This window comes from Rhagoletis zephyria, unplaced genomic scaffold (assembly GCF_001687245.7).
Source record: "Rhagoletis zephyria isolate East Lansing unplaced genomic scaffold, Rhagoletis_zephyria_1.1 Rzeph_scaffold_01113, whole genome shotgun sequence".
NCBI lineage: Eukaryota > Metazoa > Arthropoda > Insecta > Diptera > Tephritidae > Rhagoletis > Rhagoletis zephyria.
Window position 1 is genome coordinate 26,407 of NW_016158197.1, and position 25,603 is coordinate 52,009.

The window sequence follows — 25,603 nt, forward strand, 5'->3', positions numbered from 1 at the left end:
TAACAAAATATAGGAAAAGAGTCGTCTTTAATAACTGCTCAGCAAATTGGACATAGCGGTTTCGCATGAATTTTATCTGCGTGCTTTTTTAAATGTGTTGAAAACATTGCTGGAAAACCTTAAAACGTTTGCATGGAACCATGGCGCAATAAACAGGTGAAGTTATCAGGGCTGCCAACCTGGCTCGAACCGTGCCATTTTTGACCCTATTTTACATCAAATGGCACTTAATTTTTCAATGGCACTTTTGAAAAATGTTAATATTTCAATACATTTTTGTGAAATCCTTTGCGTGTACTTCTTTTTCTCAACTAAAATTCTCTAATTTCTAAAGGTTATTAAACTGGTTTATCTTATTTTGGCATTGCACTTTTGTTTTAGAAATGTGGTACTTATTTTATTGCTAAATGGGAAGGATTAAAAAGGATGGCACCTTTTTTGGCACTTTTATTTTTCTTTTTGGCACATTTTGGCACTTTTTTATCCTCAATATGGCACCTTATAGCTAAGGATAGTTGGCAGCCCTGGAAGTTATAAAACAGCTTTCTCGCTTTATTTTCTGTCATTCGGCTGCCTTAGAGTCAAATTTTAAAGGCAATTTTTCAAATAAGACAGGGTCAACATCTTTCTTCTCGCTCTAATTACTTCACCTGGTATAATTCCGCCATGGCATGGAACAAACAAAAGTCGCCGTTCCTGTGGTGCGATTCACTACGCGATTTTAACAACTCTTGTTATTTATAAGTCAGCTAAACGACAATTTTAACAAATTAGCTATTCAGTAAACGTTTCCCTAACAACATTCTTTAGCGCCAAATCAGCTGTTGTTGTTAACGATAACAAAGGCCGCTAATTTGACGACGTCTAGATTGGTGTTGTTAATAAAACAAAAAAGGTACGTTCTACAATTTTTTCGTATGAAAAAAATGCACAGCACAGCTAGCAAAAACAAATATCAAAAATCAAAGGATTTTTCAGCAACATCAAACTTGCACTTCATTGTACTAAAATTTAATGGGCTACAAAATCGCATAAATAATTTTTTTATAATTTTCCAATAGGGCNGTTGCGCATTTTCTTCCATATAAAATGCTTGTGAACTTTGTGCTCACACGAGCGCCTTGGCATATGCAACGGATTTATGTCCATTAGTGGCAGCACAGTTAGTGAATCGCACAATCGTTACTGCAGACAACAAAAATTGTTAGCTGACAACTCGACAAGTCGCATTGTTAAAAGTTAGTAATCGCACTAATCGCAGACCGCCGCGACGCTGGGCACTTTCAAAATTGTATACTTACAAATCCGTCCATTTAACTTGCTCATGTACTACTTTACTTTTTTGTCAAATGTAACTGGGTGNTGGAGTGTGTTGCGCATTTTCTTCCATATAAAATGCTTGTGAACTTTGTGCTCACACGAGCGCCTTGGCATATGCAACGGATTTATGTCCATTAGTGGCAGCACAGTTAGTGAATCGCACAATCGTTACTGCAGACAACAAAAATTGTTAGCTGACAACTCGACAAGTCGCATTGTTAAAAGTTAGTAATCGCACTAATCGCAGACCGCCGCGACGCTGGGCACTTTCAAAATTGTATACTTACAAATCCGTCCATTTAACTTGCTCATGTACTACTTTACTTTTTTGTCAAATGTAACTGGGTGACCTACATATGTGCACTATTTTGCTTTATTACTCAAATTGTTAAGTTTAAAAGTTGGTCTTATTGCTCAACGAGAAATGAAATAAAGCAAATTTGTGTTATTTCACATTTAATTGGGAATTGTGTTATTTCACGTAAATATGCGCGTTTCTACAATCGGACCATGGCAACATGGGGTTTATCTATATCAAACGTTAAGCAACTTTATTTTCTTCACTTTGATAGAATAATTGGACGTCGTCCCCTTCTTTACTTGATTTTAAAAATTTACTATTCTATATGTCAAAACACGTCTTTTCTAAGCATTTCGAGTTGAAATATTCATAAAAGTAATTTTGGCCGCATAAATCGGCCAAATACCCCTATGTGGGACGCTAATTTACGCAAAATTGATACTAACACAATCCCTTAAAATAAGTAAATAATTTTGGAGAGTGGGCGTGATACCGCCCACATGTAACCGTATAAGTTTATCTCATTAAGTATAACTGAACATACTATCGAAATTGTTAGAAATAGGGATAAAACCACTCTTCCTACCATGTAACGGTAGTTTTCAGAAAGGTGAAAAATTATATTTAACACTTGCGCCGGGTATTTAATGTTCGGCTCCACCCGTCTTAGACTTTTTTACTTGTCTTTTTTTATTTTTTTCTCAAATCAAAAAAACTTCATAAGTTCTCACTCAAAAGGGTATCCATAAAAGTCAAATGAAAGAAAACATTATGATAATAAATTACCAAATAAGTGTACCGAAATAACACACTTTATATTATTTTACTATGCTTATGGTCGCCACTTCAGTACCTTCCGAAAACTTTTTTCGAAAGCTTCTCAAAAGACCAAAAAAAAGTGGGATTTGTAACTATTTAAATCAATAAATACATTTGACTGTGAGTTAATACTTAAACATTTATCGAAGCTCCGATTGTTTCATTTTCTTGTTGTATATTTTTAATTGAAAGAAACTTGATAATTTCATTCGATGAATCGAAAATATCGATGTTTTTATATGAATCGATGCTATATTTCGATGCATCAAATGGAAAAAAACATCGATGTATTTTTTTGACTTGCATCGCTGCTCAAAACCATGTAAACCAGTTTTACGCGGTTACGAGGCATCTACGCGTTTCCATGAATACCCATAAAATGTCTAAGTATTGTCGCAGAAATTTTAAATATAATGATACACAGTTTGTAAAATTGTAAAACTTATTGTTAGTTTCGAAATAAAGATTCAATAAATACATACAGATGCAAGAATGATAGAATACAAGATTGCGCCGTCCTGGCGGCGATGACATTTGTGTACCACAAGTAAACAAAGCCGAATTGGATGTTAAAGGTAAATGTCAGAAAAGCTAAGTTTCTTAATATTCAATTTTTCGACAGTGAACGTGTTTTAATTGTGCTAAATTGTAAAAATATATAATTTACAATAAGAATTAGTAAGGAAAATGTGAAAATATGGTGATTTTTGTGTAAGTATTAGTGCATTTAAAGTTTCTGAGGCGAGGCGTCGTTTACTTGTAGACCAGAAATGCCAAAATCGGCAAAACCAAAGTAGCGGTATGTCGGACGGCGCCACCTTCGTTCGCTGCATCGTAATACATATCGCCTAAATCGCCGTTGTGGCAAAAATGAGATTTGACAACCCCGAACTCCATGCATCGAGATTTATGCATAAAAATCGTAAAATCGTTATTAAAACAACCGATTTTTAAAGTAATAGCCAGAGAAAATACCGCCTATCAAGGCAATGCCTGCAAAAAAAAAAAGTTTTTTCGCTCTCCTGTAAAATTTGTGTGCCGTAAGATAGGCGGTTTTGCAATTGGTCGATGGGCGGTTTTGCAACAACATCAACGATATGTATATAAAAAAAAAAAACAAGAAAAAGTATATTCAATATCTCTGATAAAACCGCACAAAAGGAAAACACAAAACAATTCCTTTCAAGCATTTTAGATCTAACTATTTGTAGAATGATTTGATAAATTAAGTAACCATTTCTTGTGATTTTGCGTGAGTTAAGTCTAGCTAAATCAGTTATACTAAAGTATGTGAGATTCACGACATATTCGTATAAATTTTCAGAACAATGATACCGGATGAAAATTTAATATGGTGCCCAGAACAATTGATGACAGCCATATTAGCACATGTTCATTATCTGCCCTCTCATTGGAAACACAAGGCCCATACTGCTGCTGTGAGAAAAGAATTTGAAAATTTGTTCCAATTCAAGGCGGTAAATTGTTATATGTTAATATTTCGAAAATGATTTCTCAATATTTTAATATCAAACACACTTTTAGGGATATCTGCTGAACGAAATTTTTAGCCCTCTTATGACACCATTCATTTTGATGTTTGTATTCCGACCAAAAGCTTTGGAGCTGGTGAAATTCTTTAGAAGTTTTACAGTCAGTGTAAAAGGTGTTGGAAACGTGTGCTCATTTGCTCAAATGGATGTGCGAAAACACGGTAGTCCAGATTGGCAGCTTCCTAAACCTAACACAAAACAAAAACGAAAACTGGATGAACAAGACAGAACTGCCAAGAATGAAGTTGACAATGGAAAAATTGAACTTTCATTAATTCGGTTTACTTTGACCAATCCGGAATGGAAAGTTCCACCCGATGCTGTTAATTTTTTAAATGAAATCAGAGAACATGCTGCGGAGGACCTGCGAAACGCTATGGAAAACGAAACGGAAAGCAAGCCCAACCCCATAACGGAAAGTTTAATTTCGTTTGGGACAATTGATGCTGAGGTATTTATACAATACAAATAGTAAATATTCTGGAAGTAAGATTTTATGTATATACATTTTTTAATAAGTGACCATTTTGGAAGAAAGCCTTTGATTTGAGCATAATTTTGTAGTTTTGTGGGCCGTAGGTCAACTTAATTAATTAATTAGGAAAGCTAGATACATAGTAAACACTTTTTTTGATTCAAAACATAATTGCTCGCCCATGATGATTTTTAAGCCGGAAACGCAGTTTCTACACACAACGCGTCAGATAAGTTTTCATGTTTTATCGACACCGAAATATTCATAAATTGTTAATTTAATGTAAATATACAGAAAATCTTTGACTTAAACTAAAATGTAACTGAGGAGCTCCGTAACATATTGCAATAATTCCACTTAAAAAGTTTCTTAAACAATTATGAAATAAAAATCACCGCCAAATAGATACCTATTTCTTTATAACACCTATGGTATTTAAGAAGAATAAATTGAATAAAAACCGGAACTTTTAGTCGCTAATTTTTAAGCGAGCGGCTCATTTTAATCTTCTGACATATCAGTCGCTTAGAACTCCAAATAACCATTTAATCTATGGTACTATAATGGTGGTATTAGGGCTGTGCGACTATTCGATTGCTCGAGTAAATTGATTAATCAGTTATTCGGTTAATCAATTACTCGAGTAATCAAGATTTTGATTACTCAAAATGATGATTAATCGAGTTACTTAAAATATGATTACTCAAAAAAATTAATTTTGCTCGTTAAAAGAGTTTGCTTTGGAAAATGCTAATTTTTTTTTTTACAATCTGTATATGAAAAAAATATCTCAATTTCTCAAGGAACTTCAACTACTTTATATGTAAAGAGTACTTTGAAATGTTGATTACTCATTTTACTCATAGTGTTGATTAATCATAAAGAAAATTACTCAAATATTTTTGTTTTTGGCTGATCAAAATCTTGTTTACTCGAGTAACTGAACTTTTGAGTAATCATAATTTCCAATTAATCGAATAATTGATTAAGTAAGATTAATTAAAATTTTGAATAATCAATTAATCGCACAGCCCTAGGTGGTATAGTATAGTAAAGCATAGTTCACTCAAAATCGGTACGCATGAAATGGGTTATATCTTTTTGATAGATTTTCAGAAAATAATATTTAATATATTAAAATAAAGGGAAAACATTCCGTTATCGATACATGTTAGCGAAAGTTTCATATTTTGCTTGGATAAATAAATAAGAGACAATTTCTTTGATGATGATACAATTTTTCTGAACACCCGTTCTAGAGACTTGTGTAGTCAACTTGCTCTACTAAACTATCTTTAGTTTTGGTTTTTCCACAGCTTGCACATCTCTACTAATTCTGTTTTAAATAAATACGATGTATTTTTCGATTTGACTTAGATAGGTCATATTCGTAAATTGATGACTTCCAGAACTTTATTCACATCATTGGCTTCAAACCGATTTAAAGTTACCTGTGAATAATTAGTTTTCATAAAAACCAACCAACACTTAACAAAAGGTCTAAAGTAAATGATACAATGAAATAACACTTTACGCAAGCGCTCCTTCCAGCATATTTCTGGGGTCATATGACCCATTGTGGAGTCTGATCGAGTTTTAATGAGACTGCCTCGATTCTCTTGTCATTTCATAGCCCTTTGACAGCTGTGTCAACTTTTATAGATTTAGTTGTAAAAGGATATCACCATGTTTCTTTTTAGCTTAAAACTTTTAACGTGGGAGTTAACCGAAGTCCAGTTTTAAACATGTTTTATTAGTCATTATTATAAAATGCCACATTTGGTGAGAACATTGGGGTAAAGTAAACGGGTGCGGTTTTTGTTATAAAATGTATTTAATCTAACAGAATTTTATATATTATAACTCGATAAGGTTTAAGTCTTGCCATAGCTTGCATTCGCTGAACTGGGGATAATCGTTTTCCAATTCTCTCGCGCGATCTTCTTCTGATAAGCCGTTTTTTTCCTAATTGAGGTAAAGATCCGTATCCTTAAGCTGGCACGAAATGATGTCTTTTAATGATTAGGTTACCCCGTTAGTTTAAGCAGAAGGAATCTATTCATTGATTTTTGGGGGATAATTATAAGTTTTTGGTATATTTAATTTTAATTTGATTTTTGATCTCGAAAATGTCGGATTTTCAACGAATTTGTTCAACATTATTTTTTGAGCAGCAACTTCCAACGCAAATAAAACTGTCAAATAAAAAGCCAGTACTATGAAATTTATACCTCATAATGGTAGATCTGTTGTCTAACGATCTGCATTGCAACTTTTTAATACATTCCAACAATTGCTGTACAGAATTTGCTGGAGCGATGCTTTATATACATAGCTGAATATAGACTTTAATATGTGGGTAAGGCTTCCTCAAGTGGGCCCTTTACCAAGATTAATATTTATCAATGATATTCAGGCAGCACCGAGTTTTGTAGTCGAAAATTACACTGTGTACAGTGCACTGTGTGCCAGCGCACCCTGGCAAATAAAAATTCATTCCGACCAAAGTATATCGAAATGCACGAAATGTTTATTACAGAAGTTGCTGCTAAAAATTTTCGTCCACGAAGCGCAGAAACTGCTTAAATGTTCAATTTTTCATAAAAAAGTATTGAAAAGCAAAACAAAAATTATTTTTTGTAACGCAAATAATTTCATTGTATAGTTTAATGTTTTTTAAATCTGAACCCAAAAAAAATGTTCATTCGGACAATAAACACTGCAAAATTTTTCAATTGTTGATTAAAAAGAAACTATTTGGAATCTTTCAACAAAACTTACACAGTGTACTTTTTGAATACAAAACTCGGCGCTGCCTGAAATCATTGAAAAATATTAACATTGGTAAATTCGGGGCACACTTGAGGAAGCCTTACCCATGTAGTAATATATTCCATCAAAAACCTAAAAAAAAATTAAGGTATTAATGGGTGTTGTTATGAAACTCCTAGTATATTGTCAGTACTATGCGTCCTTGTTCTTACAATATTTCATATTATTATTAACAAAATTATGTTTAAAATCCAAAATAAATTACGGAATATTACATAAGCATACAAAATCAGCTATTAAAAAATACTTAGTTCTGGAGAATAAATCGTAGTTAGGTCGTACGCTATATGTATGCTGAAGGCTTATTTTAAAACTTTACTTTTGCAGTACTCTTCGTTGGCAAGTTCTGTGTTTCATGCTCATAATGTCCAAAGGGCTGAATTGTTGACATCTTCGATAAAGCATTATTTTAAACCGGATAAATCGCAATACAAAAAACTGCATGCCACACAAAATATTCCTCAAACCAGTGGCTTTGAGCAAATGCTCCAGCAAAGCCTTGGCGAGCAAGAAGCAAATATGCTGCGGTTGCAGACTTCGTGTCTTAGTTCGTTAGAAAATATGCGTAAATTGCGTATTAGCAAGGTAGAGGGACGTTTGCAAGGACCATCAGAAGCACTGTTATATAAGTAAGTTAAAATATAGTGAAATAAGGCTCATACAGTGTCGTAAAAAATAGCACAACATTTTGGCCTGTTTTGACTTTTTCCTTTTGTTTGTTAAATATTCATTAATTTTTTATAAAAGTATAACAAAACTCCCCTTGTGTGACAACATCAAGGCACACGCCACAAATCGGAGGTGAAACTCGGCCAAACACTAACATATTGTGTAAGCGTCAATCTATTATTATCATTAAAACAAAACCCATATAAATAAAAACTCCAAACTTTGTACAAAATTTAAAAAATTCAACAAATTTCAAATCTTTTTAGTCAGAATTCTAGAATAATTTTTGGTAGGCAGTTTTATAGGCCACTTTAATGGCAAATGCTCATTTTCCCCGAACCGGTTCACTTTTCGTTCCCGTGTATTCACTATGAGCGGATGAAAAATTTTCTGCTGAATTTTTTTCGGGCGAAACTCATGATAAGGAAGTATTTCTCATAATTTTTCTTGACAACTTTAAACTAATCTTATATGGTTAAAAAAAAGCACAACAGCTTCAGCAATTATTAAAAATCAATGCGAATTCCTAAGGGGCCCATTCAAGTATGTATTGCGTAAGCTAATTTTCAGTCATTTCTAACTGCTCCCTCCGTCTTGTCAGCAAAAATAAGCAAAGTTCGTACCACCCCTCTCATATGCTTATATAACATTTTTTTCTTTTTTTAAACCTGTTAATGTTTATTTATTGGTAGTCATGAAATTCACGTGCAAGTGCATCCTAAATAATTTAACGTACATTTGATATTTGTATAAATTAGTATACTAAATTTATTAGAAATATCAGAAAAATAAATTAATATGTAAATATTAATAGCGCAGTCATCATCCAGACCCCCTGTCTCTTGCTATTAAAAATAAACAAACCAAACCGCCCCCTATTGTTGGTTACTTAATACTTCAATGGCCTCTAGTCAACTCAAACTTGCCTTTATTGTACAAAAATTGTAATTTAAAAAGTTTGCATTTTTGGTGAAAATTAGTTGAATTTTTGTGAAAAGTTTGTAATGTGGATTTATATGTATGGTGTTTGTTATATAAACAGCTATACTTTTGTGAAAAATTAAGAGAAATTAAACAAAAAAAATAGTAAAATTTGGTCAAAATGTAGCAGGCTTATTTAGTTGGCACCAGAGTATATATGTAACATTAATTAAACAATTTTTATTCTTTCCCTTACAGCTTATATGGAATCGATACTAAAGTTTCGAATCCCATTGACATCACAGTGGCAGATATGTGCCTAAGCACTCTATACTTGCACGAAATACATAAAAAAAATGTAAGCTCAAAAATACTTACTATGCACATTGTTAATGAAATGCAGAAAGACCCCAACTGACATTTTTCTGAAATCGGTTCTTTTACGTTTTAAGGTGCACTATATTAAGGCGCATCTTCCTTAAAAATTTTAGAACCTTGGATTAGAAATTAACTATCTTATGTTATATACATATTGAAGAGTACGTAGTTTACGTTCTCTCATTACCGTTTCTTGTTTCTCTTGTAAAAACAAAACATGTGTGTAGTGCACACCGTGTAGAAGTGAAACCTTCATAAAATTAAATTACAAGAGAACGAGACGAATGCGTTTGTTTGTTGTAATATTGGTACGAAGTTGATAAGTTCTTATAATTTTTCGTTTTCAATTTTTTTATTTTATTATTATTTAGACTCATGTTCAAATTTCTACACAAGAGACGAATGGCTTATGGTGACTAAAATATGAAATAAATGCTTTAGTTGAGATGACATTAATGTATCTTTGAATCACAGTATCAATGATTGTTTTCGATCGTGTTGTCAATTCGGTGTGACTGCAGGACAATTTTAAATTTAATTTGATGCCGAGGAACTCAATCGGGAGCGCTGAATCCAACGCATAATTCACATTAAAATCCCTACTTAAAATCATCGGAATTTTATTGTAGCCATTTTTAAGGATTTGTGATACTTCTGGTGTATATTTTATTAAACTGTCATGGATGAATTCAATAATTTTATTTACTGGTTGATTGGGAGNTAATTCACATTAAAATCCCTACTTAAAATCATCGGAATTTTATTGTAGCCTTTTTTAAGGATTTGTGATACTTCTGGTGTATATTTTATTAAACTGTCATGGATGAATTCAATAATTTTATTTACTGGTTGATTGGGAGAAATATAAATTGCCACAAATATAACTGTTCTCTCATGGTCCAGTCTGCTTCCACAAGCACATATTTCTCACACCTTAGAAATTTGAACAGACATTGATTGATTGTTGTGCATTGAGTTCTATTTGTGCAGTAACAATACGATAATATGTGTTGTGGTAGATTACAAGTCTAAAGTGTTCTCATTATCCAACCCCATCTCTGAAAGAATAAGAAAATTCGACGACGATGATAAAATCATAAAGTTCTTTTTCAATTGTTTCAAGTCGAATCAGATGCAGCTAAGGCATCAAATCCCGGACCATTTTGTGATTCCCGGGATTTCGGGATCTTAAATTGGTAATCCCGGGATATTTCGGGATATTATTACCATTAATTAAAATATGCTAACAAACTAGTTTTACAGTTTTTCTTTAGTGCGAATACTAGAAAGGAAAATAAGTCTGTGTTTTTAAGAAAAGAAATATAAATATCTTTAGTTTATATCAGTTTAAAAAGCTAATTACTAACTGAATAAACTAAAAACTACGAAATTGAAATTCATTCATATTGCAGTCGAAGTCGTTTTAACAGTTAAACTTGTTTAAGTTTATTTGCATAGTAAAGACCAGTAAATTTGGGATTTAAAATTACACCATCCTAATCCTTGTTAAATTCTTTATAAAAAACATGTTCCATAAATTGGGAGTTTTTTAAGAACTATTTTTAAAATCTTTTTTTTTATGACGAGGTGGTTTATTTTGCGAGAGTCAACAATGAAGCCTCTACGATGAACAGAACCCGAGATATAACAATTTGAATAAGTACATGATTATTTAGTCAGAATCACGAAAAAATCCAACTTTGATAGATCATATATCCGAAGAAAAAAGGATAAATGTGAAGCCAATCGAAATTGTGACACCAAATTTGGAGTCCGGTATGAAAAAGAATGCCTCATATGTATGTTATATATATTATAACATAGAATAAGAGTAGTATTAGAATTGTAATATATTATTTGATTATTTGTAGGGTTGCATTTTATAATTCTTTTATGCCATTACAGTGTCTGAATGTCGTTTTATTTTAATTTGTTAGTTGCCCTCGGGATCCCGGGATTTCGGGACTTCGAAAAGGGCTCGGGACTCCCGGGATTCGGGATCCCGAATCCCGGTACTAGATGCCTTAGATGCTGCCTTTCTAATTCAGCTTGCAACTCAATTGAGTAGTAAACTTGCAAACAGCGTTATGTGATTTTATAATAAAAAGCCACAAATTTGAAAAAACGACTACGACAACAAGTAACATTTAAATTGAATCATTTTTATTTTTACCTGAAAATTTGGATAAATAAGAGCCTTATAAAATTATAACATAACATACCATGACATAAGATAACATTAACAGTCTACACGACCTAAAGCAGTTTTCTAGGTTCGTCAGAAGATGGATACTTTTGAAAGTTTATAAATAAGCATGATAGCGACTTTTGGAAGAAGAGTTAACATTTTATGCTATTTTTTCAGAATATAAAAAGATTTTGCACTGTGTTGTTAGTGAGCATGAAACTACTTTAAATACTGGTACGTAATCCACCAAAAACTAAAAATCGAAAAAATTGTACATAGCGCACTTTGCAAGTGGACTACTCAATTGTGGATACTGTTGCTCTCCGACCATGATACAATTTTCTATATTATTATTATAATTTTGTTTTAACGAGATGTAACCCTCTAATCGATGTCACTCATGATAATGCGACGTACAGGAGCTGTTGAGCGTATACGAGGTCATCTCCTTGGGACTTATAAATCGTTATCGCACACGCAGAGTTCAGAGGAAAATGATCACCCTTTACCATTACTGTTTTATCAGGTACTAATGCTATAGAGCAGAGGTGAACCCGATCGAAAAAGATTGCTCTGTCTAAAGTTCTGTATTTGCGTCCTTGCCCACCGATGTAACAATTGTCCCGGTAAAGAAAGAATGAAATAACTTTTTATTAATTTTAACCAAGGCATTTTAACTTTAATAATAATTGCTCGCTGGATTAAGGCGCCTTTACACGGGTCGATTTTCTAGTAGATTTTTGTCGTTCAAACAAAATCGACCCGTGTAAATGACATCTCAACCGTAAAATGTAAATGCTTTTTTAGTCCCAGAATACAGTGATAAGAGGAGAAATGAATTGTTTTTTATATAGATAAGAAATGCACATCTACTACGAAAACTTGATTTTGACTCTCATTTTTGCAGTCCGAACCCAGCAAAGAGCGCTCGATGAAGGTCAGCTAGTGATCAGTATTGTCAAGTTTTTTATTTAAAAAAGCACCAAAACACTGAAAATAGCGCAGTTTTCCCAAAAATGAACACCAAATTTGTGTTGCTGTGTTTAAGAGTATTTTTGCATATAAAGCTGTATGTTCAAATATTTTAAGTAATCACGCAATGTCACTTGTAAATATTTTCCACTATGCGCAGTTAATTAATCTAATTTGCAAAATGTTTTTCTATTCGTAAAACAATTTGCAAAACTTTACTAGGTTTCTCTAGCGGCTTTATTTTCATGCAATTGCTTACTTTTGTACAAATGCGCACACCCAGCTAATTAGCAGAATATTCTATGAATTCCGTGATAGACACTGTGTGAAAGTATTGCGTTTGGATTATCTGGGAGTATATTATCCAGAGGAGAAGCTCGGCCAAACACTAACATATGTGTAAGTCAACGGATAAAGTTTTCCGTACGTTTGGAATGAATAAATGAATGAACAAAATAAATACAATGTCACCATAGAATCACGTTTTTATTATAAAATTGCCTTGAAAAGGGCACCAAAGAACGAAACAAGCGCTAAACTAAAAACTTTTCGCGTTTTAATTCCCTAAACGCACTTAATTTATTGCGAAAGGCACACAGTTGGCAACAGTTATAGCGATGCTAAATTTGCTCACATCCAAGCATGGACAGAGAGTGAGCGCCTGCTTAAAGAGCGTAAGCATTACTTGCGTATACATGCGAGAGCGTAACAAAGTGAACGCCAAATCATTCAAACGTAATTGGCACACTAACACAGGGGTCCCCAAATTTTTTTCACCTTGGCACCCTTGTTGTGCCAAAAAAATTTCGCGGCACCCCTACTCTTCAAATGTCTACAAAAACAAGAAAACACATTGCAAACCTTATGCTCCTTTAGCTTTTATGTAAGGACTGAAATTGTTTTGATGATTTCATTATTCCTTTAAGATTATTGGGAGCTTTGGTAATTTTACCCTGAAATCATTTGACGCTGAAAACTTGCTGGTGTATTTGTTTTTGACCGACTTCACAAAAAGGGGAAGGTTATCAATTCGTCGGAATATTTTTTTATTATGTTTTTTTTTTTTTAATGTACATATGTTACCGCATAACTTTGGACCACGTTAACCGATTACTATAATTCTTTATTTAAAGGAAAAGTGATACCTCACAGGCGATCCCATTCTAATTCGGTTTAAATCTGATCATTGGATCATGAATAGATTAACGATAATCTTAAATTTGTATATCGGAATTTAAGTCGGTTTGATCTTTGCTTAAAAATTACTTGTTTATGTAAGCATTTGTTGAAAATGCAGTCTAACAGAAATGTAAAAGTAAGGCCCCTATTATGAGTTGCATTCGATCTTCGAATGTGGTCGAAAGTGCTGATCGTACGAACACTCATTCGATAAAGAATAGCGCTTGTTCACAATAATATATTTTTCACCGCTGAGAAACTTTGTTTACAAATTGAGCAAACTAAATAGTGTGCTTATACATATGTACATATGTAAGTTTGTGCAAATTTAAATGAAATAAAAACGAAAGCGAGTTTATAAAAGAGTGGTAAAAATGAGTACAACGGAGTTCTGGTTCAATGAATCGTCAGAGGATAGGAGCTTGGTAAACTGGCCAGGAGTAGAAAATGTTAAAGCGGGTTTAAGTGTAGTCTTTCGAATATATTTTGGCATAAAATATACTTAAGAAATTTTTAAAAACTTCCGACTCTCTAAAGAGGCGTTTGTGAGCGCACACTTGCTCCATTTCAAACCATCGTTCTGTACAAATTTCTCGATAGCTTTAAAAATTTCGTCGGTAATGGTGTAAGTCTCAAGTACCTCGCTCATCAAAAGTTCTTCTTCGATTTGCATTGCGAATGGGTACCTCGAGAAGACTGCCTCTAAAATCGTGTTGATTCGCTCCTTCACAGTGTGATTGTGTAGTGACTACACTGTAGTCCAAAGAATAAAGCTGAAATTAGCCAAGAACGTAAACCTACCGGTACGTAAACCCGAGTCAGCTGACACGATCTGTCTTACCAGAGCGCCATGTAAATGAAAACTCAGCACCGCAGAATTTTTCTGTAGTTGTAGCCCGTAGCACAGAAATCTGCGGAATTTAGATTTTTCCATGTCAGCTGATTTCTTCCTTCTATAGATGGTTGCCACTTCGTCAGTTTTGGAGATGGTAAAAAAGTTATTATTTCCTATTCATAATACGTTTAAAATATTTTCAATTTACTATTGAATAAGGTTTTTTGTTGAAAACTAAGTAGTCTATATTTAGCTACGATCTACGAAAAATTGTAGTTGAAAAGGTAAGTTTATGAAAAGGCATTGATGGGTGGCAACACTGTAGTAAGCAACACTGAGGGCTCCAGTAATCGCCAAAATTCTTCGTATACGGACTGCGTTTTAGTATACGTTCTGCGTTCTTGATTAATTTCAGCTTAAGTAATATATACACGTGCGCGAAGCTGCTGCGCTAGTTACAAGAACAGCCCAGCCAGCAAAAAATCCAAAAACGGANTCCAGTAATCGCCAAAATTCTTCGTATACGGACTGCGTTTTAGTATACGTTCTGCGTTCTTGACTAATTTCAGCTTAAGTAATATATACACGTGCGCGAAGCTGCTGCGCTAGTTACAAGAACAGCCCAGCCAGCAAAAAATCCGAAAACGGAAAGAAAAGTGGATGAAACGCAGATTAGGTCTACAAAAGTACCGAAAGTGGTTGTGAAAAGGGTACGTTTTCGGCTATTTTTCTGAAAATTTTCTGATCAAATTTTACCCCAGGGTGCCGCGTCACCCACTTTGGGAAAGCCTGCACTAACACAATCACACTTTCAGCTCGCGTTTACTTGTGGTAGTGATCACATCTGCTCATATACACTCCTCGTCATTTGAATTGGACACCCTTTCAATCNGTCGGAATATTTTTTTATTATGTTTTTTTTTTTTTAATGTACATATGTTACCGCATAACTTTGGACCACGTTAACCGATTACTATAATTCTTTATTTAAAGGAAAAGTGATACCTCACAGGCGATCCCATTCTAATTCGGTTTAAATCTGATCATTGGATCATGAATAGATTAACGATAATCTTAAATTTGTATATCGGAATTTAAGTCGGTTTGATCTTTGCTTAAAAATTACTTGTTTATGTAAGCATTTGTTGAAAATGCAGTCTAACAGAAATGTAAAAGTAAGGCCCCTATTATGAGTTGCATTCGATCTTCGAATGTGGTCGAAAGTGCTGATCGTACGAACACTCATTCGATAAAGAATAGCGCTTGTTCACAATAATATATTTTTCACCGCTGAGAAACTTTGTTTACAAATTGAGCAAACTAAATAGTGTGCTTATACATATGTACATATGTAAGTTTGTGCAAATTTAAATGAAATAAAAACGAAAGCGAGTTTATAAAAGAGTGGTAAAAATGAGTACAACGGAGTTCTGGTTCAATGAATCGTCAGAGGATAGGAGCTTGGTAAACTGGCCAGGAGTAGAAAATGTTAAAGCGGGTTTAAGTGTAGTCTTTCGAATATATTTTGGCATAAAATATACTTAAGAAATTTTTAAAAACTTCCGACTCTCTAAAGAGGCGTTTGTGAGCGCACACTTGCTCCATTTCAAACCATCGTTCTGTACAAATTTCTCGATAGCTTTAAAAATTTCGTCGGTAATGGTGTAAGTCTCAAGTACCTCGCTCATCAAAAGTTCTTCTTCGATTTGCATTGCGAATGGGTACCTCGAGAAGACTGCCTCTAAAATCGTGTTGATTCGCTCCTTCACAGTGTGATTGTGTAGTGACTACACTGTAGTCCAAAGAATAAAGCTGAAATTAGCCAAGAACGTAAACCTACCGGTACGTAAACCCGAGTCAGCTGACACGATCTGTCTTACCAGAGCGCCATGTAAATGAAAACTCAGCACCGCAGAATTTTTCTGTAGTTGTAGCCCGTAGCACAGAAATCTGCGGAATTTAGATTTTTCCATGTCAGCTGATTTCTTCCTTCTATAGATGGTTGCCACTTCGTCAGTTTTGGAGATGGTAAAAAAGTTATTATTTCCTATTCATAATACGTTTAAAATATTTTCAATTTACTATTGAATAAGGTTTTTTGTTGAAAACTAAGTAGTCTATATTTAGCTACGATCTACGAAAAATTGTAGTTGAAAAGGTAAGTTTATGAAAAGGCATTGATGGGTGGCAACACTGTAGTAAGCAACACTGAGGGCTCCAGTAATCGCCAAAATTCTTCGTATACGGACTGCGTTTTAGTATACGTTCTGCGTTCTTGATTAATTTCAGCTTAAGTAATATATACACGTGCGCGAAGCTGCTGCGCTAGTTACAAGAACAGCCCAGCCAGCAAAAAATCCAAAAACGGAAAGAAAAGTGGATGAAACGCAGATTAGGTCTACAAAAGTACCGAAAGTGGTTGTGAAAAGGGTACGTTTTCGGCTATTTTTCTGAAAATTTTCTGATCAAATTTTACCCCAGGGTGCCGCGTCACCCACTTTGGGAAAGCCTGCACTAACACAATCACACTTTCAGCTCGCGTTTACTTGTGGTAGTGATCACATCTGCTCATATACACTCCTCGTCATTTGAATTGGACACCCTTTCAATCCTTAGTATTTACAGTTTTCCTTTTGTTTGTTCCATATAATTTTTTTTTTAAATATACCATATTCCACGGGTAAATGCAATTTTAAATTTTTTTACAAATTAAAACTTAAAAGAAAATTTCTTTTCCATTTCTTGGGTAGCATTTTATATGATTTTTTCGTTTTTCTTGAGAGCTGGAAACAGTTCTTAAAAAAGGTCAACATAGGAGTGTGCCATCCTAATGACCTGCAGTGAATAAGTTAATAATATTTTTAGAAAAATTTCGAATATGCAGTTTTATAGCCCATTCAATTATAGTGTAATAAAGTGCAAGTTTCAAGTGACTCTAAAATAGCCCAGATTTTTGAAATTTTTTTATTTTTTATTGACGGTGCTGCGCATTTTATTCCATATAAAAATTTTGTCGCGCATACTTTGTATGAGAGAAAATGCGCAGCACCATCACCAAAAAAATTGTCAAAAATCACCGCTATTTTACAGACAATTGAAACTTGCACTTTATTGTACCCCTTTGTTGACATTTTTTAACTCTGTATAGTTTTAAAATCGGATGTAATGAATATTAAATAAACAAAATTAAAAATGTGTGCAGTGGCTCTCATTGGTATACGTGTATTAGTAAGATTCGTTGCCACTTTCATGTTTGCCCATGATTTTCCCCTGATCCAGCCCGCGAAATGGGCTCGCTGGCCCGTACGTGCAAAAAAGCCCATACGGGCTGCGATATATTGTTACCACCAGTGGAGAAAGGTTGTACTTTTGTAATGATGCCGCTGCTTTTCTTCTGATTTTTTACCAATTTTGGGAGAATTAGGAAATTCCGGCCATAAACGAGCACACAACACACAAACTTGTATCAGCTTATTGGCTACCCTGCGGAAATTGTTGGACCATGTGGTCCATTTGTGCCATATTGGAGTACATACTTACGAAAGGCTCCTCGGTAATGCAGTAGCGCAGTGATCGGACTTCTACCACATTGTGGTAGATCTGCCACTTTTTTGAGCATCTACCACACAAGGTCTGAAATCTACCACATATTCGCGTTTTTGAGTATCTAGTTTTATATTTGCTCGACATAATTTTTTTTAGTTTAAGAGCAAAAACTGTCCAACACTATACGGTACAAGAATGATACAATACAAGATTCCGAATTCGCGGCGGCGATGAAATTTCTCAAGTAAAAGTAAACAAAGCGGAATGGGAGGATAAAATAAACTGTAAAATAGTAAATTTTCTCAATAACGAGGTTTTGTTATGTTAAATTGCAAAATATATGAATTATAAAAAGAATTATTAGCGAAAATTTTAAAAAACGGCGCTTTTTGTGAAAGTATTAGCAAATTTCAGTGCATCTAAAGTTTCTGAGGCATTGTTTACTTTTACTTGAGAAATGTTAAAATCGGCAAATCCCAAGTAGCGGTTTAAAAGCGAAGAAAACAAAAACAAAATCACTTCAATTTGACTTCGATACTTCGCTTGAATTCTATGAGCAGACATAACTACACACTTACAGGCCTATTCTGCGTTGGTAACAAAATTTTGTTACCGGTTAGTAAAGTTACTGTCCATTTTTAAACCCCTGTTACAGGCCTATTCTGCTTGTTACCAAACATATTGACTCCGGAAAATTGTTTTATCAAAAAATAACACCACTTGTAACCGCAATTCTAAGCACCGTGGTAACAACTTAATCTATTCAGCTACGAAGTTTTGTATAAATTCTGGTGTTGCATACTTCAGGGGGCAATATTTTGTTACCTGTTTATATCTCGTTAACTCTGTTTATATCTCATAATAAAATTTACCAGTGGGCAGAATGCAAATAGGGTCTAAAAATTACCAGAAACTTTATTTATCGGTAACAAAATTTTTGTTACCATCGCAGAATAGACATGTGAAGGCAAATAACATACAAATGCGTATTGTTTTTGCTGTTGTTGTCACGTTTTTCGATTCATCGAGTTTCAAGTCACACCCTCCGCTAAATAAGTTTTCACTTCAAAAATTGGAAATGTTAGTCAGATTCTCTACATGCAGTTTATTTAGAAAATTGTGTTAACTCTTAACAAGATAAAAAAAACATAAACTAAAATAGATTGGAAAGCAAGAAAAATTTATCGCAAATATAAAAATAAATGATTTGCAGCCGAATTCAGAAAAGTTCATAAAATTATCTCTAATGATCCATTATCTAATTGCGATGAACTTCGTTTATTAATGATTTCTCCCATTTATTATTTAAAATATTATATATGCACATTTCAATGTTAGCGTGAATGTGATCTTGTTATTTTGACACACCCAAGGTAGCGTAAAAGTTGTCGATATTCTTTGGCTTTAATTTTTAATGAGTGAACAACTTTGGTTCTGCTTTTGGATTGGGTTTATTTGGTGTGTTCATTTTTTTCCTTTAAGCCGAAAAAGTAATATCAGCCAGGCCGCCGCGGAATTGATGACCATACGGGCCTGTTTCATGGCATTTTCTTTTTTTTCTGCTCTCTTGAGCGTGCAAGTTGGCGATATTCTTTGGCTTTAATTTTTAATGAGTGAACAACTTTGGTTCTGCGTTTGGGTTGTGTTTATTTGGTGTGTACCTACATTTTTTTCCTTTAAGCCTAAAAACTAATATCAGCTAAGTGGCCGCCGCGGAATTGATGGCCATACGGGCTGATTTCATGGCATTTTCTTTTTTTCTGCTCTCTTGAGGAGTTTAGCTAGCGATTCAGGTCTTGTTGAAGTGTATTTTGTATCTGTTTATTTCTGGAATGTGAGAGCAGTACTGACATTTTCCGTCATTTGGAAATATTATAGCATCTTCCGATAGGGTAATAACTACCCTGCAGGAAATGGGACTAGTTTGTAGCTAACTATTAACTAACTAGCAGTCGACTAGTGGTAACTATTTATATACTATTTCTTTTGGCTATAACTAACTACTTTTGAAGGGTATTAGATGTCAAAAAAAATCAACACGGTGATGAAGGAGGCCAAGCTCAAGGCGTATATCAAATTTCGTCGAGATCGGTCAAGTAGTTTTTGAGATACGCATATATGATATACATATGTGGGTGGTGCCACGCCCACTTTCCTAAAATGTTATGAAAAATAAATTTTTTGCTTAAGAGCCATTGTATATAGCATTGACACATTAAGTTAAACTTTTGGCAATTAAAATTAATCTTTTGGCAAATAAATTTAATCTTTTGGCTAATAAATTTAATCTTTTGACAAATAAAATAATCTTTTGGCAAATAAATTTAATCTTTTGGCAAATAAATTTAACCTTTTGGCATATAAAATTAATCTTTTGGCAAATAAAATTAAACTCTACTATAGTACTAAACAGTGTTTGAAAAAGTAAAAAATACACTAAAAAACTGCTGTTGCTGTGCTAGGAAAGAATTTTTTTTTACTTTTGACGCTTAGCTTTACTGCGCCAATATCAAGAGTTAACCTCCAGGATAGCTGAAAAGTGTTTTTTGGTTTTTCTGTTCAGTTGATTTGACTGCTCACTTTCAAACAGTTCTGTAACAACATGATCTCAAACATTCGTTAAACTATCTGGCGCATTTTATTTCAACCAAACCACGCATTATGGCCAAATGGGATAAAAAAAACCGAAAATGCTACAAATCTTGAACTCCCTTAATATATTTTCAAACGTAGGTACAAAAACATTTATTTATGTGCATACGCACATATGTACATTAGGGTGCTCATCGAAAATGTTTTTTTTTGGAAATTTCAAGACCCTACCCCCTAATTTTATTTTAAATATTGATGAACTCCTTAGCCACACTGCTCAAAAAATCTGCACGTCCGGTACATACACACATACATATAAATTCAAGGCCGTATTTCTGCTTAAATTGCCTAACTTCGATAATTTTTATGCAATTACATTTAATGAGGTATCAATTTATTCGAAAATAAATGTTCTTGTAGATAAGTCAAACATATTTGGCAACTTCCATAGAAGTTTTTGAAATTAGCGATGATCAAAGTTCAAAAAATGGAGAAAAATAGGGGCTCATTAAAATTTAACCAATGAAAACTCCCACCAAGCTAAGTCTATCAATATATTATTATACATCATTTAAAAGCTCTATAAATCCTCTTTTCACTTGTTCGATTTTTAAAATCGGATGGAAGATAGTCAAGCTAGTAATAGATAAATGCATCAAGTACGAAAATAACGATTTTTTGGTATAAAAAATGGATTGTTCAGGAACTATATGGGCCCTATTGTCATGTTGTACTCGACCATATCTACAACCTACACTAGGTTTTGTTTCGGGTGTATTTCGTGACTTTTTTTTGTAGCACCGTGTAATTTTTGTGTGGGACACATATAGTGCGGAACCGCACCTTTCTAGTTCTTGCGGTGCCTCGTTTCCGTAAACGTAATTATGTCCCGGGACCCTAATTAGGGTAATTTCGTATTGACCAGAGAGCAGCTGTCTCCTACAGTCCTTCACAAGAGAGTGCCTTATACTAGGTTTACATATAAGTAGATTATCCTCATTTTCGAGCTTAACTCCCTAATCTGTAATTAGAAAAGAGATTAGCCATACAAAATCCGTCTCTCGTTAATCTGTAATTTTAAATAATCTGATTAAACCGATAACTTTTCGGTGTCCAACCTAGTTTTATCGATTATTTTTGCGAAGAAGAGGAGAAATGCCAAATGAAAAAGTAAACAAATATGCCGTGCGCAGCAGAGGAAAGCTTTTAACTGCCATTCACCAGGGAGTGGCTAGAAGTGATTATTGTGCGTACGGTTCAAATCGCAGCTCACGTCCGGATATTTATAACCACGTAACCTCTGGGTAGCAACCAAACACCCATTTGGGAACGAGCTAAAGTGAGAAGGCGTAAAACTTCGCTTGCGCTGGGTTTGGGTCCCGCCACGTTAAAACCCTGCCCAATGAAAAGCCGTTTTTTGATGACGACCACGGCAGACGTATAAAGGACTATGATTTGAGGGTATGCACCTGGAATATCCAAATCCTCAATGGGGAAGGTGCCTCTGCCCGACTGGTTGATGTCCTCGGGAAGACAAAGGCTGAAATAACCGCCATCCCAGAAATGCGACGGACGGGGCAAGGTAAGGTAAGCGTGAATCCTTGCAACGTCTACTACAGTTGCCACGTAAATGAGCGCAAATTCGGTGTTGAATTCGTGGTAGGAGAGAGACCCCGTCGCCGAGTACTGGCGTTCACGCCGGTGGACGAACGTCCACAATCCGCATCAAAGCGAGATTCTTGAATATCTCGCTCATTTGCGCCCATGCCCCGACGGAAGAGAAGGACGAGGATCTCTTCTATGAGCGCTTGGAACGTACCCCTGACACGATATCAAAAGTTGGGCAAGGAAGGGATTTTTAGCGCCACTGTCGGACAATTCTGCCTCCACGACGAAACGTCCGATAACGGACTGAGGCTGATCGACTTTCCGGGCCCGAAACATGGTAATATGTAGTACTAGGTTCCAGCATAAGAAGATCTACCAAGCTGGCACCACGTATGTACACTCCGAGGGCCAAACATCGACTCGGACCACTATATTGTTGCAGCCAAGACACGCACCCGCCTCTGTGCACCAAAAAAGGTGCGACCAACAATGCAAGGAAAGCTTAACGTCGAAATGGTGCAATCACAACAGACGGCCAATTTATTCGCCACTCGACTCACACACCTGCTCTCTGAGAGCACTCTTCAACAATCCGACGAACGCGTGCAATGGAACCACATTTCCCAATCATTAAGTATCGCCGCCGAAGATGTAGTGGGATTTCAGCGAGCACGAAAGAACAACTGGTACGATGGGGAATGTCAAGAAGCCGCAGAGAAAAAAGACGCCAGGGCCACGCTGCGATCGGGCGCAACGCGAGCCATGTGGGACCGTTATAGGGAGCTGAAGAGGGAAGCGAGACGTATTGCCGCAATTAGAGGAGAGAGGCCGAAATACGTGAGTGCGAAGATCTTGAAATGCTGGCCGATAGGAAAAACGACCAAAAATTTTATCAGAGAGTTAGGCGACTTACGGAAGGTTTTAAGACCAGGGCGAACTCCCGTAAATCTGCTGTTGGAAAAGATAATAAGAGCCGCAGAACTGAACCGCTCATAGGTCTGGTGGTGAACGAGGACAAAACGAAGATACATAACACAAACAGTCAGAGCATACGCGTCTTGGCACACACGTCATTGTTGACATTTACAAGTTTGTAAAGTAGACGACTTCGTTTATTTGGGAAGCATTAGGTAGGTAGGTTGTCGCGGTCGTCTATAAGACACACTTAGGCTCAGGGCCCATTGTGATGCTGCATGTTGGGTCAGCAACTCCCAATCCCTCCTAAAACCATTTTGAACTTTGAACGAATTTTAGAAGATCCCTGATTTCGACGCATCTAAGGTCCTCCAAGTTGTCGAAGAATTGCCTACCGAGAGTGGAGAGTCTTCGTCTAGATAGAGCAGGGCATTGGCACAACAGGTGCAGAATCGTTTCCTCCTCTTCTTCATCTTGACAACTTCTACAGAAGTCATGTGAGCGTAGGCCAAGTCGATAGGCGTGCTTGCCAATTAGGCAGTGTCCTGTTATGACGGATACTAATAATCTAATATTGGACTTATTTAGACTCAGTAGTAGGCCAGTGCGGTTGGCGCTGAGCACCGGCCATAATTGTTTGGCAGTTTTGCAGGTGATTTCGTCCTGCCACCTTTCGTATTCCTATTTCGTCATTTATATCCTCAAAAGGAAGTTTCGTGCCAAGTTCGTCGGCCTTACAATTCCCCTCTATGCCGCAGTGTCCCGGAACCCATATTACCTTTGGGCGAAATGACTCAGCCATCTCGTTAAGAGATGCGCGGCATTTCATGGCTACCATGGAGGTTGTCGACTGCTTCGTGAGGGACTTTATTGCCGCCTGGCTGTCAGTGAAGATATAGATATCAACTTGGGGTATCATATCACACTTTACCAGTTTCGTGGCCCTGTCGATTGCCATCAGTTCAGCCTGAAAAACGCTACAGCGGTCCGGGAGACGAAAGCTGAGGGAGATTCCCAGGTGATGGGAATATACACCTCCTCCAACCCTTCCCTCGAGCTTTGAGCCATCTGTGTATACATGGATGGACTCTCCACTACTTACAACGTCATGCTTCCACTCTTCCCTTGAGGGTAGGAGTGTCGCGAACGCTGTAGCGGGTGCAGGTTCCGGAAGTGCATGCACCAATCCGGGTAGTCCCGGAACCTCCGTTAATATTCTACCGTGACCATAACTGGTATTTGACCATTTATTTAGAATGTTTAGAATGGGAAGCATTAACACCAGTAATAATTTCAGCCTTGAAATCCAACGGAGAATCACTCTTGCCAATAAGTGCTACTTTCGACTGAGTAGAGAAACGGGTAGCACGCCAGCCGGACTCGGCCAAAATCGCTTAGGCGGTTACAGCGCCAATAAAGAAAAAGAAGTAGAATATAGAAGAAAAAAGTGATAACGGTGGCACAGCGAACAAATTTTACGTTTCCTTTAGATGTGGGTATAACAAGCACAACAAATTTGACAGCTAATAACACGGTGCTACAAGAAAAAAGTCATGAAATACACCCGAAACAAAACCTAGTGTAGGTTGTAGGTATGGTCGAGCACTCCATGAAAATAGGTCCCGTATAGTTGCTGGACCCTCCATTTTTTATACAAATAAAACCCGTTATTTTCATACTTGATGCACTTATCTATTAATAGACTGACTATTTTCCATCCGATTTTAAAAACCGAACAAGTTTTGAAAAGAGGAATTATAGACCTTTAAAACGATGTATAACAATATATTGTTAGACTTAGATTGTTGGGAGTCGGTTAAATTTTAACGAGCCTCTAATTTTTTTCTTTTTATGAAATTTGATCATAGGTAATTTCTAAAATTTTTATGAAAATTGCCAAATATGTGGTATTTACCTAAAATTAAATTTATTTTCGAATAAATTGATGCCCCACCCAATGCAATTGCATGCAAGTTGTCGAAATTAAGCAATTTAAGCAAAAATACGGCCTTGAATTTATATGCGTGTATGTACCGGACGTGCAGATTTTTTGAGCAGTGTGGCTAAGGAGTTCATCAATATTTACTCAAAATTGATATATACCATGGCTATTAAGCAAAAAATTTATTTTTCATAACATTTTAGGAAAGTGGGCGTGGCACCACCCACATATGTCATATATGGGTATCTCACGCTCAATATATATATCAAATTTGGTCGAGATCGGTCAAGTAGTTTTTGAGATACGCATATATGATGTATGCGTGTGGTGCCACGCCCATTTTCTTAAAATTTTATGAAAAATTACGATGGTATAATTTTAAATCCCTAACTAATTTACTGGTCTTCACTATGCAAATCAACTTCAAAAAGTTCAACTGTTAATAGAATAGCTAAGTTAGCTTTAGGACCTGTCAAGCCCGTTTCTTAGCTTTAAANCTCCACTACTTACAACGTCATGCTTCCACTCTTCCCTTGAGGGTAGGAGTGTCGCGAACGC

The 25,603-nt window shown here is 35.5% G+C and overlaps 1 protein-coding gene across 1 annotated transcript in view; it reads left to right on the top strand.

The window, feature by feature from the left end:
• Window positions 1-3,751: 3,751 nt before the first annotated feature.
• Window positions 3,752-25,603, top strand: part of LOC108362832 (autophagy-related protein 9B-like) — a 44,553-nt gene continuing 22,701 nt past the window's right edge. Inside the window, exons 1-4 of the mRNA XM_017615978.1 lie at window positions 3,752-3,918; window positions 3,986-4,444; window positions 7,628-7,929; window positions 9,149-9,248. Coding sequence (XP_017471467.1) covers window positions 3,769-3,918; window positions 3,986-4,444; window positions 7,628-7,929; window positions 9,149-9,248 — 1,011 coding nt within the window. The 5' untranslated portion in view covers window positions 3,752-3,768. The remainder of the gene's footprint in view (window positions 3,919-3,985; window positions 4,445-7,627; window positions 7,930-9,148; window positions 9,249-25,603) is intronic.